The sequence below is a fragment of the Quercus suber genome, unplaced genomic scaffold, assembly GCF_002906115.3.
Source record: "Quercus suber isolate HL8 unplaced genomic scaffold, Cork oak 2.0 scaffold_491, whole genome shotgun sequence".
NCBI classification, from domain to species: domain Eukaryota; kingdom Viridiplantae; phylum Streptophyta; class Magnoliopsida; order Fagales; family Fagaceae; genus Quercus; species Quercus suber.
Window position 1 is genome coordinate 592,338 of NW_027069940.1, and position 16,060 is coordinate 608,397.

General features: G+C 34.9%; 1 protein-coding gene across 1 annotated transcript; it reads left to right on the plus strand.

Annotated features, from left to right (window-relative positions):
* Positions 1 to 14,819: 14,819 nt before the first annotated feature.
* On the plus strand, positions 14,820 to 16,057 carry LOC136063146 (F-box protein At3g07870-like; the record flags this gene model as incomplete). The annotated part of the gene is made up of 1 exon (XM_065763084.1): positions 14,820 to 16,057. A coding segment is annotated over exon 1 (1,059 nt), but the record flags the coding sequence as incomplete, so codon positions are not given.
* Positions 16,058 to 16,060: the final 3 nt, after the last annotated feature.

The following is a 16,060-nucleotide window of genomic DNA, read 5'->3' on the forward strand; positions in this document are numbered from 1 at the left end:
TATGAAAGATGCCGAGTTATACATGTTTATATAATTACCGTATCTTATACATACTGTATATTATTAACTATTCCAACTATTAAAAATTCAAAAATACACCCACATGCGAAACGGAAAATAAAATAAAAATGTTATTTTTTTCCAAAATTACCCTTAATTTAATTAATTTACATATAAGAAATGACATTAAAACTGTAAATAGATAAAAATTAAAAACAAGAAACTTACCGGGTGAAGTTGATGTCTTGATGAGACCAGACATAATCTTGGCAGAGAGGGCATAAAAAAAAAAGGTTTTAAATTTATATTGGGTTAATGATGTCTTTACACAATATTTTCATAGTATCTATATGTTTTTAATAACAGGATTTCACCACATACCTTTGATGTAATGGTTACTTCACAAGTTTGGACAAGGGTCGGGGTTTAAGTCCTAGGAGGAAACTTTACACAAATATACACTTAGATTTGGCTATAATAAAATTTCTATTTTATATCAAAAAAATAAAAATAAATAACATGATTTCATGTTTAGGTTTTATCATTTTGCAAACTAAAATATCCTTACACAAATTCTTAAACTTTCTAAAATACCTCTATCTTTTAGTTGAAAATTTTTAAATTTAAAAACACAAACTGGTTAAAAGAGTAATTTATTATTTTTAAAAGAGTTCCTGAGTTTCTGGGTTTCAAACTTTTATCAAAATCCTAAAAATTAGGACACTATGTCTATCTCACTTGTAAATTTTTTTTTTTTTGAGAGAGAGTTTCAACTAATGACGTTCGCTTATGATGATAGCTATTTATCTCACTTGTAAATATTAATTCACTAAACCTAAAATATAAAATAAAATAGAGTCTTATTACACGCGCAAACCGCTTGTAATGAGTCTAGTTTTTACAATAAATTTTTGTACCAGTTAGTATTTAAAGTAACATTTATTTTCCGATTTTAGGTGGAAAAATATTTATTTGCAAAATAAATTTCTATATTTATTTTAACTATTTTAGTCAAAATTTCATTTTTTACTAATTTAATGTATTTATTTATATTTTAAATAATTATAAAATTAAATTAATTATGATATCATCATGGTTTAATCTTTGTTTTCTTATACTGTTCTTTGAACGGTCTAGATTTCATAGCCATCTTAAAACCATAAATTGACAAAAATTTAAAACAAAATGGTGAAAACAGGTAAAAACTCTCCACTAGATAGTAGATAAATACAAAGTTCCTGCCCAAGATTTGTCACAAAAATCCTATATATATATATATGTAGGGACTCAATTTGAATTGAGTGTTGGGTTTTCAGCCCAATAAGCCCAAACAATAAATTTATAGAGAGTGGGCTGACAGGCTTAGGTGCTGGCCGTCGATCACCATGCCCAAACTTTTCTTATGAAGAATGGCTAAGTGTTTTCTTACAAATGGGGGAATGCTCCTCGGCCTGTGGCCGAGGAGGCTTCCATGTTCACCTTTTTCCCCCTTTCCTCATTTGCTTTACTAGCTTTTCTTTTATAGTTTTCATCTTCCTATCTCCTGCTTCCATCTGTTGATCATCTATTCGCTTTTCTTCTGATTGTCCGTCCCATCAGAGGCCTTATCGGCACTCAAGTGGCTCACTCTAACCAACGTTATCCTGCCAAGGGGTTACCTCCCCATTAATGCGGCCAGGAGGATTAGTTGAGTGCATTAAATGCGAGAGTGACAGCTTACTTTGGGGTTGGCCCCTCCCCAAAATCACCTTTGTCAGGCCGAGGACAAGGTATCCTCGGCGTGGATCCAGGAAAATAGGCTCTCCCCCTCTCTCTCAGAAATGGCTTGTGCTCCTCGGCATGGGCCTTGGGCCTGCTATATGATGGGCCGAGGCTATCAGGCCTACGGGCCCCACAATAGCCCCTCAAAACTCTGCTGCACGTTCCCTCGAACGGGGAGGAGGGTTTTGATACATGCGGATCCACTGGACAAATGGTCTCACTTCAGTTTATACTGATGCTGGCGACTTCTTGACTGCCCGATGCGCGTTTTTGGCGTTTCGAGACTTAATGGGCGCCCACATTAAATTTTGGCAGCACCACGTTTCCCGCTTTCAATGGCATGATCTTCTGCCTTTATGAGCAAGCGGTTTCATTTGGGGAAATTAAGGGAGAGTATAAATACCCGTTTGACTTGTCTGTTTTCATCATTTTCGCGCTTATCATCATTGATGCATATAGTTTGAATTTGGTTCGACTGGCATACTATCTGAAGGGTATCGTCATACTTCTGTAAGTCTTCTTTTTCTAGTGACCCCAAATTTCCTTGATTTCGCTCTTCCTTTTCTTTTTTAGAGCTTTTAGTTGTCTTTGGGGGATGGGTAAGTTTAAGGAGTTGGTCGAGTCCGATGAAATGATGAACAAATTCATTGTTGACTATGGAATACCCAATAATGTGAACTTGAAGTACTGTGAAGAAGGAGAGTGGTACCTTAGGAGGAGAGAGGGTGAGGTCGTGATCCCAATAGTTGCTTTTGTAGAAGGAGGGATGAGAATCCCTATGAGGCCGGTGACCCTCAATTACCTTAGGCATTTCCGCCTGGCCCCTACTCAATGTGCTGTGAATGTATTTAGGATACTAGGGTGTGTAGATACCCTGAATGAGAAAATGGGGCTGAGACTGACTCACCATGATGTTAATTGGTGTTACAACCTTCATCACCTGAGGGGTAAGACATATTATATGAAGACAAGGGACGATAGGGTTCGTCTTATCCAGTGTCTTCCTGACTCCAATAAGGGGTTGAACTAAGATTTTCTTATAGTATCGGGAGAATGGCACGACGGCTTTCATTGCCCAACCGTAGAGGGGAAGCCAGGTAGGGCATCCGAAGTACAAGATAATCTAGGTCTCAGTACCTTTAAGTTTTATACCTGTACACTCGATTTGGTTGACTAACCATAAGAATTTCGCTTTTCTTTTCTCAGATCCACACGCTTTTGCACGTCACTTCCACCTGGTTAATAAAGCGGATTTGGAAACCGTTCTCAGGTCGGAACTTTTCTTGAACGAATCTGACAACCAAGTCAGAGCTGCTCATAAAATTCTCGGGTGCAACCCAGCTCAGACGTCATTCCCTGTTCCGCAGCACGTAATTAGAGCTCGTGATCCTCGGCTTACGCAGATTACCGTGGTGGAGAGCGGTTTTGCTTTTACTGGGGGGTCTTACATACCCGAAGGTATTCCGTTATCAGGTCCCTCTTCATCCCGGCAAGTAACGGTGGCCGAGAAAGGACCATCTAAGAAAGCAAGGGAGGTGGTTGAATTGAGTTCCTCCGAGGACGAGTATAGCGTGTTTGACTTAGCTGATCAGCCCCTCAAAACTCTGCTCAATATTCGTACTTTATTCTGGAGTTTGCTTCATGAAACCACCTGTTATCCTTCGAATATAAATCTAAATAACGCAGTATGGCTTAATTCTAAGTAACGCTCTAGTTTTTATCTAGACGGTTATTTTCTCTATGGTTTTGAGTCTGAGGACCATGCAACACTCTGGTTATGCCCAGTAGTTCTGTTTTTCCTGTAAGTATCTAGTTTCACCTTAGGTTTGGGTCCGAGGACCATGCAACACTCTGGTTATGCCCAGTAGTTCTGTTTTTCCTGTAAGTATCTAGTTTCACCTTAGGTTTGGGTCCGAGGACCATGCAATACCTTGGTTCTGTCTAGTACCCAGGTATAATGGTGTGTGTAGTTTTACCATAGGTTTGGGTCCGAGGACCATGCAATACCTTGGTTCTGTCTACCACTTCAATTTTTTGTAAATATTAGACATAATCAGTGTGTGTAGTTTTACCATAGGTTTGGGTCCGAGGACCATGCAATACCTTGGTTCTGTCTACCACTTCTATTTTTTGTAAATATTATACATAATCAGTGTGTGTAGTTTTACCATAGGTTTGGGTCCGAGGACCATGCAATACCTTGGTTTTGTCTACCACTTCTATTTTTTGTAAGTATTAGATATAATCAGTGTGTGTAGTTTTACCATAGGTTTGGGTCCGAGGACCATGCAATACCTTGGCTCTGTCTACCACTTCAATTTTTCCTGTAAGTATCTAGTTTCACCTTAGGTTTGGGTCCGAGGACCATAAACCTACCCATGTCACATCATCAAAAAAAAAAAAAACTCATTTAGAAACCAATTGCAACTTCCTTAAAAATAAAATCATCTTCCATTTGTTCCTCTTTTCCCCTTTCTAACATGTGGTAACTCAAACGGCAAATCTACAATATTCTTCAATTTCTTTTGTTTTTTCATCCTATTTATAACGGACACTATTTTCTTCCACATTCTTTGTTTCATATATTTAATTCTTCTCAATGGTCAAGAGTTTTTTTATCAAATTGGTAAGCTTTTGAACAAAATTTATATTCTACTTTTCTCAACTACATATTTTGTGAATAGAGATAACTCTATGACCTTTGTAGAAAATTTAGTTATGAATGTAAATTTATGAGGCTAAACCTTAAAAGGACTCATTCTCGAGCAAAATGAGTATGATGAGGCTAGTATCTATAAAAAGAATTACAGCAACGAATCTCTCTACTCACTATTCATTAAAAAATAAAACACACAGCAAAAAAAAAAAAAAAAAAATGGTGTAACCACGCCTGAAAAAAGATGATGCTTCCAGTAAAATGAAGATGGTTGGCTCCTAAATCGTATGCGTGTTTTTTTTTTTTTTTCACTTCTTTAATTGTTTTATTAGTTTCATGCAATATTAGTGTAGGGAGATGGCACATAAAACCTAAATAGGCATTGGACCTTAGATTAGAACAGGCCCAAAACGAGTCATTTCGAGATATGAAGCCTCCTAACAAGGGAACATATCCCGAAGTAAGGACCAAGGGTGAATAGGAAATCATTGGAGACCTCCCTAAGGTCTCTAACCTCGAACTCAACCTAATAGGACCCATCACTTTGGATCCGGACATGAATAAACCACTAAAGTCATCCGAGGTGAAAACCTATTGACTATATTGCCCACACCAGTCCATGATTCCGAGCTACCAAAAATTATTTCCGAGGTATGCGTGAATATCCAAGTACGCTTTCCGGATCTTCTTAATAATCCACAACAACCCACCTAACACAATTGTATTTAATGCAATAGATAACTTATTAGAATAAAACAAGAAGCCCCAAAATTCTTTGTTCATCATACCCTTGAGAAAAGAAGAGCCTGATGGGATAGAAAACTATCCAACTGCATCAGGAAGGAGAAGAAAATGAAGTAGACCAAGCAAAGGATAAGGATTAAAAAAAAAAAAAAAAGGAGAAGAAGGGAGAGTATAAAAGGAAAGAAACAGACAGATAAGATAGCAATTTTTTGAAAGATTTTTCAAGATTAAGAAGAAAAGAAAGAGAGGAGTGAAACACACGGTGAGGAATGTAACAGTAAAATTATATGAATAAAGTCCTTGACACTATTTTGAGAGCAAAGAGTTGTATTGAAGCCATAATAGAAATTAATTGTGATTTTAAGCAAGTAATTAAGCTTGAGTTAATTTCTTGCTTCCACAATTAGTATTCGCCAAATTTGATGATTTTAGTTTTTATAGCTAGTGGATGATTTTGTTGAAAGAGGGCTCTCACAACTTGCACCATCAATAAGAATGAAAAAAAAAAAAAAAAGTGGATAGATTCTTCGCAATATCTAGAAATGAGAATTGTAGTAGCAGCCTGTAAATGGGAAACAAGTGATGGATCAATGCACATTAATAGTGTGAACTTTGTTTGTAAATGTAACTTTAGCAAATTTTGTTGCTTTTGAGTTTTGGGTCCTCTATTACAGAAAGTTTGGGCTGAGGGCACACCTCCTATAGTAGGCGAATGTGTATGCATATGTATTGAAAGTTCCAAAATATTATGACAAAATTTATGATATTCTACTTTGAAAAAAGGGTACACATTCTTTTTAATTTTCCTCATAATCATTTACAATGTCCTGCAATGGTTCTTTTTAAGGGTTGGAAATCCCAAAAAACAATGGGATGAGGATTGATTGGCTACCTTGAAAGTATGGTGCAATTTGAACCCAAACGAGGTAAAAGGTTTGATTAATCGCAACTTAATTTTATTTTTATTTAAAGTTATTATAATTTGTTCAATAATATCATTCATATTTATATATCTTATTTTATTTATTGCATTAAAAATGTGCAATATTTCTTAATAATAATTTTTTTGATATTCTACCATGCTTGTTAAACTAAATTAAAATTTAGTATTAACCTAGTGCACTAAATGTTAAAATATATAATTATATGTAAATTAAGAAAATATTTCAATAATTTATTAAAATTATATAATAAATTTATTAATAACAATAAAAGAATGTAAATTATTTTAAGTTATATAGCAAAGATAACATTGTTTAAGACCTAAATATTATTAAAGCAATACATTATAATACATTCTTATCAAAATAATATAATAAATAATGAATCACTTTAAAATTTTCTTAATAAATTTAATATTCTAGATTTCTTGAAAATTCAGTAATGGACTAATACTAAAAGTAAACTAAGATGTGTTTGGTGATCATAGTCATAGTTCATACTATGATATATTTGGAGTACATACTTTTAGATTAAGATTGTCAAGAGTCTGGTAATTGAACTTTTGCTTCCTTTAGAAACATGGAAGAAACAAAGGCGTTTCAAGACTTTCTTGCTAAAGTTCCCTTTTACCAATCTTTTTTTTTTTTTTTTTGNTAATAAATCCACAACAACCCACCTAACACAATTGTATTTAATGCAATAGATAACTTATTAGAATAAAACAAGAAGCCCCAAAATTCTTTGTTCATCATACCCTTGAGAAAAGAAGAGCCTGATGGGATAGAAAACTATCCAACTGCATCAGGAAGGAGAAGAAAATGAAGTAGACCAAGCAAAGGATAAGGATTAAAAAAAAAAAAAAAAAAGGAGAAGAAGGGAGAGTATAAAAGGAAAGAAACAGACAGATAAGATAGCAATTTTTTGAAAGATTTTTCAAGATTAAGAAGAAAAGAAAGAGAGGAGTGAAACACACGGTGAGGAATGTAACAGTAAAATTATATGAATAAAGTCCTTGACACTATTTTGAGAGCAAAGAGTTGTATTGAAGCCATAATAGAAATTAATTGTGATTTTAAGCAAGTAATTAAGCTTGAGTTAATTTCTTGCTTCCACAATTAGTATTCGCCAAATTTGATGATTTTAGTTTTTATAGCTAGTGGATGATTTTGTTGAAAGAGGGCTCTCACAACTTGCACCATCAATAAGAATGAAAAAAAAAAAAAAAAGTGGATAGATTCTTCGCAATATCTAGAAATGAGAATTGTAGTAGCAGCCTGTAAATGGGAAACAAGTGATGGATCAATGCACATTAATAGTGTGAACTTTGTTTGTAAATGTAACTTTAGCAAATTTTGTTGCTTTTGAGTTTTGGGTCCTCTATTACAGAAAGTTTGGGCTGAGGGCACACCTCCTATAGTAGGCGAATGTGTATGCATATGTATTGAAAGTTCCAAAATATTATGACAAAATTTATGATATTCTACTTTGAAAAAAGGGTACACATTCTTTTTAAATTTTCCTCATAATCATTTACAATGTCCTGCAATGGTTCTTTTTAAGGGTTGGAAAATCCCAAAAAACAATGGGATGAGGATTGATTGGCTACCTTGAAAGTATGGTGCAATTTGAACCCAAAACGAGGTAAAAGGTTTGGATTAATCGCAACTTAATTTTATTTTTATTTAAAGTTATTATAATTTGTTCAATAATATCATTCATATTTATATATCTTTATTTTATTTATTGCATTAAAAATGTGCAATATTTCTTAATAATAATTTTTTTGATATTCTACCATGCTTGTTAAACTAAATTAAAATTTAGTATTAACCTAGTGCACTAAATGTTAAAATATATAATTATATGTAAATTAAGAAAATATTTCAATAATTTATTAAAATTATATAATAAATTTATTAATAACAATAAAAGAATGTAAATTATTTTAAGTTATATAGCAAAGATAACATTGTTTAAGACCTAAATATTATTAAAGCAATACATTATAATACATTCTTATCAAAATAATATAATAAATAATGAATCACTTTAAAATTTTCTTAATAAATTTAATATTCTAGATTTCTTGAAAATTCAGTAATGGACTAATACTAAAAGTAAACTAAGATGTGTTTGGTGATCATAGTCATAGTTCATACTATGATATATTTGGAGTACATACTTTTAGATTAAGATTGTCAAGAGTCTGGTAATTGAACTTTTGCTTCCTTTAGAAACATGGAAGAAACAAAGGCGTTTCAAGACTTTCTTGCTAAAGTTCCCTTTTACCAATCTTTTTTTTTTTTTTTTTGGTTAAAAATAAAGAAACGAAAAAGGTGAGGACAGATGCTTATGTTATTTCTACCCAAAAAAAAAAAATGCTTATGTTATTCTTATGCACCGGACATTGTGTTGTTGTCGAAATCATGTTGAGAGTGATCCTTGCAACTTGTTGGAATTAAGGTCCAGAATAAGTAAAACTATCCCATGGAAGAAAAAGCAGTAGTGTATGTTTGAAATACTCAAAACCTGTAAGGTTGTTGAACTCTAGATGCAAAGGCAACAGACTCAATTTCTCCATGTTGAATATCCATTTTGGTATTTGACCATGAATTTTTGTTGTAGCAAAGATTCAAAACCCCAATTTATTCTGATAACTAGGTCTGTAAATGAACCAAGCCATTTATAAACAGCTCGGGCTTGGTTCGAAAAAAAGTTCATTCATAATTGTTTATTTATAAACAAACCAAGCTTGAGTTTTAATTTTAGGCTTGTTTAATAAATAAGTCGAGCCCAAGTAAAAAATATTGTTCATGAACAAGCTCGTGAACACCAAGACTCGATACAAAAGTAACAAAATAAGTTGAGCCTAGACTTATTTATGAGTCTGGTAATGAAATTGATATGAGCTTAACAAGTAAACTCATATCCTTCTAAGACTTTTTTTTTTTTTTTTTTGAGGAAATATCCTTTTAAAAATTTAATTAATTATAAGTTGAGACCACTCATCCAAACCAAATATGCTAGATAATAAACTTGATATAGGCTTGATAATATACTTGTGTTGGATCTCAAGCTCAAAAACATGATATTGAACTTGAGTTTGGGCTTGATATAGAGTTCGAGCTTGGCTTGACTAATGAATTGAGCCAAGCCAAGTCGAGCTCAAACTTTTATATTTTATAACAAACTCAAGTTTGAACATTATTTGTAGGCTTGTATCAAACTCAAGCCAAGCTTGAACATTCTGCTTTTGCTGTCAAGCCGAGCTTGAACATTCACTACTCGACAAAGCTCAGCTCATTTACAGCCCTACTGATAACATAGTAAAATTGGGAACTCGGTTAAGTTACATACTTACATATAGCCAATATTAAAAGCTTTAGTTTTGGACTCTTGAAAGGTTGAGGTCACTAAAATTTCTAAGCTTTAAAAGCAAGTCCAATTCCACTGTGCTACTTATTTCCAACTAGACTCAAGATTCAAGATTTGCATGCTTAGTAATTGACAGTGGAATAGGATCATACAATTTATTGCTCCCATGGGCCATGGCCCAAGAAAATTAGCTGGACAAGGTTTATAAGCCAAGGTGAAATTTGACTAGTTAGGCTGAGTTATGTTCTTAAGAGAAGATGTAAATGTCACCATATGAATTGGTATATGCTAAGTGCAAATCTGTGTGTTTTGTTTGATTTCCTAGCCACACTCTACAGCTACACTCCACTCAGTCCACAACCTTCATCCCTAACCACCTTCATCTCTCTTTGTAAGCTAAGCTAAGCTAAGCAGCAATGTCAGACAATGAGAAGAGATGGGAATTTTTACCTGATGAGATTCTTACCCATATTTTCCATTGCCTACCTATCAAATCCATCATTGTCTGTACCTCAGTCTCAAAAACATGGAAATCCCTAATCAAAAACCCAACTTTCATTTCAACCCATCTACACCACTCCCACAAAAACCTCCTCCTCTTCAGGCTTCCCATACAACCATTTGAAATGTTTGGTACCATACCCACAGGTGACAGAAAAGTGTATACATTGCATGATGATGATGATGATGATTTCACTGAAGAACAACACACAAGGTTAGATTTCCCTTTCCACGGTCCAGACCTTGAGTCTTATTGCCCAGTATTCCGTGTGGTCGGTACTTGTCAGTTGTGACGGTCTGCTCTGCCTTTCTGATGATTTATTCACATACACTGACATATTTTATCTGTGGAACCCTTGTGTTAGAAAGATTCTCCGACTTCCTTATCCTAATGTCACCTTCGATACACATGGTGGGTTCAACGCGTCTCTTGGTCTTGGTATCTTAGCCTTTAGAGAATGTTGATGGATGATACGAACTTTTACTCATAGTAGTATTTTGTGGTTTGTTTGATGGGCGTTGGCTTTGCATTCAAATATTTGTTTTGGTTGTAAAATATAGTTGATGTCATATTGTATTTGTGTTCTTTGTCTTACCATGAATTGTTTGATATCTCTACTTTCATATTTTCTTTTGTAACACTGTGTAGTCTCCTTACAATTGCCTTTTTTTTTTTTCTCTATTTTTCTTTAAGAATCAATTTCCCTTTGTTAAGTAGTAAAACATCCTTTTATTATATAATTGCTGGCATTGGATTATACTTTAGATCATTTACCTCGGTCCCCCATCCCCCTTAGTGTGCATGTTCATGTGGTAAAGGCTTGGAGTGCTTCTTAATATGTAAATTACAATAAACTGCAATTATTGGTGTAGGTTTTTTCTAAATTATCCACACACAAAAAAAGATGTAGGTTTTTCCTATATGGTTACTACACTAATTAGTGTTATTTTATCTACTTTTAGTGATTATTCAGTAAAGCACTTATAGTTCTTAATTTCTTGCAGGACTTTGTGCAATCATGGTCAATGATGAGTTGTGAATAAATAACAGACTTTAACTTAGCAAAAGAAAAGATTCACCAAAGCTTTTTGATAGCGTCTAACTTCTTAGTAAGGAATTAGTTTATTATGTTAAAATGGATTGTAGTTGTTTATGTTAATCTCTGTTTATGGCTACATCATTGTTATGTTCATATTTCTGGACAATTTGCAATATGGTTTCAGTGTGTTTACATAAATTATTAAGCACCATTGGTCTACAATATTTGTATTGTAATGAAGATGCTTACCTGTGTATTTTGGGGACAAAGGATATTCTACCCAATTGTGTTAAATTTCTCTTTAGTCATTCAATTAGATAGCAATTATGCTTGTTTAATGGGTTTATAGTTATCTATAGAATACATCTATGATGATAGAAAGTTAAAGGTGGGAAAAAAGAAAGAAAGATAGTTGCATATTACTTATGTCTAATCTTATTTTTATTGTCATGACGTCTGTTGTAAATAACATGTGAGTTTTACTTTTGATATCATGGAATGATTACAAGTTTAAGAAAGAAAACCTAATGGAATTGATGAGCAATCATGACCAATGGTGTTGACTACTATCCCCATTAGCAAAATAAAAATAAAAATAGACATACGCTGCAATTTAAATTTATCCCACCACAATTTATTATTTATAGATAATACAAATTTTATTGTATATGTCACAGAACTTTAATGCGTAGATGTCATATTAAAGCTCCGTGAAGGCAGGAACAAGCTGACTTGGAACTGCAGGAACAAGCCAATTTTTGAGAACAAAATTCCTTCATCCAAGGATTTGTGGGCTCGAGCTGATACTTATCTATTAGAGTTTGTGGAAGTGCAGCACAGGCAGACTCGGGTTGCTGAGCTTCAGACAGCAAAGTGGCAGCCCCCAGCTTCTGATTCAATCCATAAACTCAACCTGGCAATTTCTCAATCTAGGAAGAGCAACTCTGTGGGGTTTGGTTTTCTCACAAGGAACGATAAAGGTGAAGTTTTAGAGGCATAATGTCATCGTCTGCATAAAAATTTAAATCCCCTCTGCACAGCAGCTTTGGTGATGAGATTGACGCTTTTGTTCTGTTAAAATACCAGCTTCTTAAAAGTGATGGTGGAATGTAACTTTGTTGAGCTTGTGGACCTCTTGAATTCGGACAGAGCCTGCTGTTTAGAAGCTGCCTGGATTATTGAGGACATTAGTTTAATTACGGATAGCTTTTCTTTTATTTCTTTTGATGGCAATAGTATACCTCTATGATGTAATCGTGCTGCCTTAGCTTTGGCTAGTGTTGCAAAAGAGGATGGGGAGGCCATTGTTTGGTTAGAAGAATGCCATCTTTCCCATTCCTCATTGTACAACATGATTTTATTGAATAAAGTCTACTATCGTTTCCTCTAAATAAAAAAAAAAAAAAGTTCCGTGAAGGCATGAACACTCCAAATAATTTTATAACACTAATTAAAATTTTATAAACTTGCATATTCAACCATTAAAACATGGATGAACTATCAATTGAAATGGTTGATTAAGTAATTTCTTACATTAGCTAGAGGTTCACTTTCATATATCCAGCAATAAAGTTGGCAATCTCAATCCAAGTTATCATCCCTAGGCGAGCACAAAACATCATTTTGGGGCCGTATATTTTTGGGGTCAATGTCAATTTAGTCCCTACATTTTAGTAGTTGTTAATTTGGTCACTCTATTTTAGTAGCAATCAAATTGAATCATGTTATTTTTAACTTGCAATCATTTTGGGTCCAACTTTGGATTTGTTTTAGTTGCTGAGGTGATACTACTATCTACTATAATTGAAAATTGGTCTTTAACCACCAAAAAAATAAAAAATGATAATTGGTAAATTTGATTTGTGGTCTTGTATTTGGTTGCCAAGAAAATGCAAGAAAAATTGTGATTTGATAGTAAGGACCAAAGTGGCTACAAATTAAAAATAATTTGGATGGATTGGATTGCTACCAAAATGGTGTTTTCCTCTATGTATATATATTTTAAAACTATACAAGAGAGGATTTCATTGTTAATATTTTTTAACCATTACCTATAAGGCAATAGGCTATCATTTGAAGTCCATGCAGGAGAGGTTTTTTAACATAGAAGAACTGAGTTTTATGAAGTCCATGAGGATGACAAAGGGCAAAATTTTTTGTTTTTTTTTTTTTTTTTTGAAGAAAAATAAAGGGGCCGGGGCAATCATTATGACACACTCTACTGGATGTGATCATAGGGACACTCTCTACTAGAGAACATTGAATTGAGCCATAGCTATTATAGTTAAGGTGACCATAGCCTCATCCGATCCCCACGAGAGAGCTAGAAACTAGGGATAATTGCAGGCAGAATCTCATAATTTGCTCATTAGGAATCGAATATGAAACCTGGTGCCATCAAGACCACTAAGCCACGTCTCATGACAGTACTTTTGTTTTTTGTTGAGAAAAACAAAGTGGGGATCTTTTATAGGAATAAGAGACCTTTTAAAGTTTAAAAAAGATTATTAATAGCATAATAAATAAATAAAAAGATTATTAATGTCAATGACACATAAAAAGAATAGGAATGTCTGATCTAGGGCTATAATCGGTTCGGTTCGGTCGGTTTTTTTTTATCCGACCAACCGAAACCGAAATTTTCGGTTTTTAAAAATCTCAACCGAAACCGACCGAAATAGTTGAAAAACCGTCGGTTTCGGATTGTTTCGGTTTCGGTCGATTTTTCGGTCGGTTTCGGTTCCTTCTCATTCGTTTTCTAAGAAAGCAAACAAAGAAAAAAAAAAAAAAAACAAACCCAGAATATTCTCATTCATTTTCTAAGAAAGCAAACAATGAAAAAAAAAAAAAAAATAAACAAACCCCGAATATAAAAAAGAGAGAAGAAATTGAAAAGATAAACAACCAAGCACATGGGTTTTTTCAAAACCCTAACTTTATTTGCACATAAAAATTGAAAAAATAACATTGATTCAATATTAAACAAACCCAGAATATAAAAAAGAGAGAGGAAACTATGGAGAAATTAAAGAGAGAGAGAGGGTCACCGTGACTCCATGAAAATGAAAAGATTAGCCGGCGCAGGGAGCCCAGCGTGTGGAGGCCGGCGTAGGAAGGCCAGCGGGTGGAGGCTGGTGCAGGAAGGTCGACGTGTGGGGGCGGCATGTGGAGGCGTGGAGTAGTGAGAGAAGAGGAGGGGCTGACTGGCTGAGGGCTGAACTCTTTAAGAAAAAATTGAGAGAAAATGTTGAGGAAGGGGGCGGCTGAACTGAAGAAAAGAAAAGAAAAGGGAAGAATAAAAGAGGGAGGGTATTTCCGTATTTTATCTCACGCTCTAGGGTTTTAAAATTTAGGGAGGGTATTTCGGTATTTTACCTCATGCTCTAAGGTTTTAAAAATTAAATAGCAAAAAGAAACGCCCCCCCACGCGAAGGCTTGAACCTGGGATCAGCAAGCATTCCACAAAGTAGCATACCACTAAGCCACTGATCAGTTATGTAATAGAATTACATAAATATATATATATTCGGTCGGTTCGGTTCGGTTTCGGGTGAAAAAATCCAGCACCGAAACCGAAACCGAAAATTTCAGTTTTTAAAAACTAAAACCGAAACCAAACCGAACCGAAATCGAACCGAAAATTTGGCAACGGTTCGGTCGGTTTCAGTCGGTTTGTTCGGTTCGTCGGTTTTTTGCACACCCCTAGTCTGATCCTTTAAATTTTCATTGTTAAATTAAATGTAAACAAATATGCTTTGGTAAACCCATTTTATTGTGGAACCAAAAAACCCATAATAAAATATATCCAAAGTCCAAACGTTGTTTTCCTCCAATATATAAATAGATCCAAACGTTGTCTGATCTGAATCTGATCCTATAGCACACTCTCTACAGCTACACTCCACTCAGTCGACAACCTTCATCTCTAAACCCCAACCTTCTTCATCTCTCTTTGAAAGCTAAGCTAAGCTAAGCAGCAATGTCAGACAATGAGAATAGATGGGGATTTTTATATTTACCTGATGAGATTCTTACCCATATTTTCCATTGCCTACCTATCAAATCCATCATTGTCTGTACCTCTGTTTCAAAAACATGGAAATCCCTAATAAAAAACCCAACTTTCATTTCAACCCATCTCCGCCACTCCCACAAAAACCTCCTCCTCTTCAGGCTTCCCACACAACCATTTAAATTGTTTGGTACCATACCCACAGGTGACAGAGAAGTGTATACATTGCACGATGATGATGATGATTTCACTGAACAACAACAACACACAAGGTTAGATTTCCCTTTCCACGGTCCAGACCTTGAGTCCCATTGCCCAGTATTCCGTGTGGTCGGTACTTGTGACGGTCTGCTCTGCCTTTCTGATGATTTATTCACATACACTGACATATTTTATCTGTGGAACCCTTGTGTTAGAAAGATTCTCCGACTTCCTTATCCTAATGTCACCTTCGATACACATGGTGGGTTCGACGCGTCTCTTGGTTTTGGATTTGATCCCAAAACTAATGACTATAAAGTGGTCAGGGTTGTCACCTTAGTAGATACACTTGACCTTCGAAAGGATCGACCCAAGGTTGAAGTTTATTCACTCTCCACTGATAAATGGAGAATGGTTAAGGCTAGCCTGGTTCCCAGATGTGTTATTGATGGTCGTGCACCACAGGCATTTGTCAATGGGGCTCTGCATTGGCGTGTTTTCACCAGGGCTGATGATGGCTCATTTCACCATTTTGTATTGGTGTTTGATTTGGGGGATGAGGTCTTCCGCAAAATGCAGCTGCCAGAACTTCCAGCTTATACCCGTGAAAGAATGCGGCTTTGCTCTCCTATTTCCACATACGGGAACTCCATTGCCTTCTTTCACCAGGACTATAATAGTCACTGTCTCGATATATGGGTGATGAAACAGTATGGTATTGTTTCCTCGTGGACCAAAGCTTTAAGTTTAACTATGACCAGTCAAGGTGGCTTCCTTTCAAGAGACTATATACGGAGGGCAGTAGGTTTCACAAGGAGTGGCAAGATT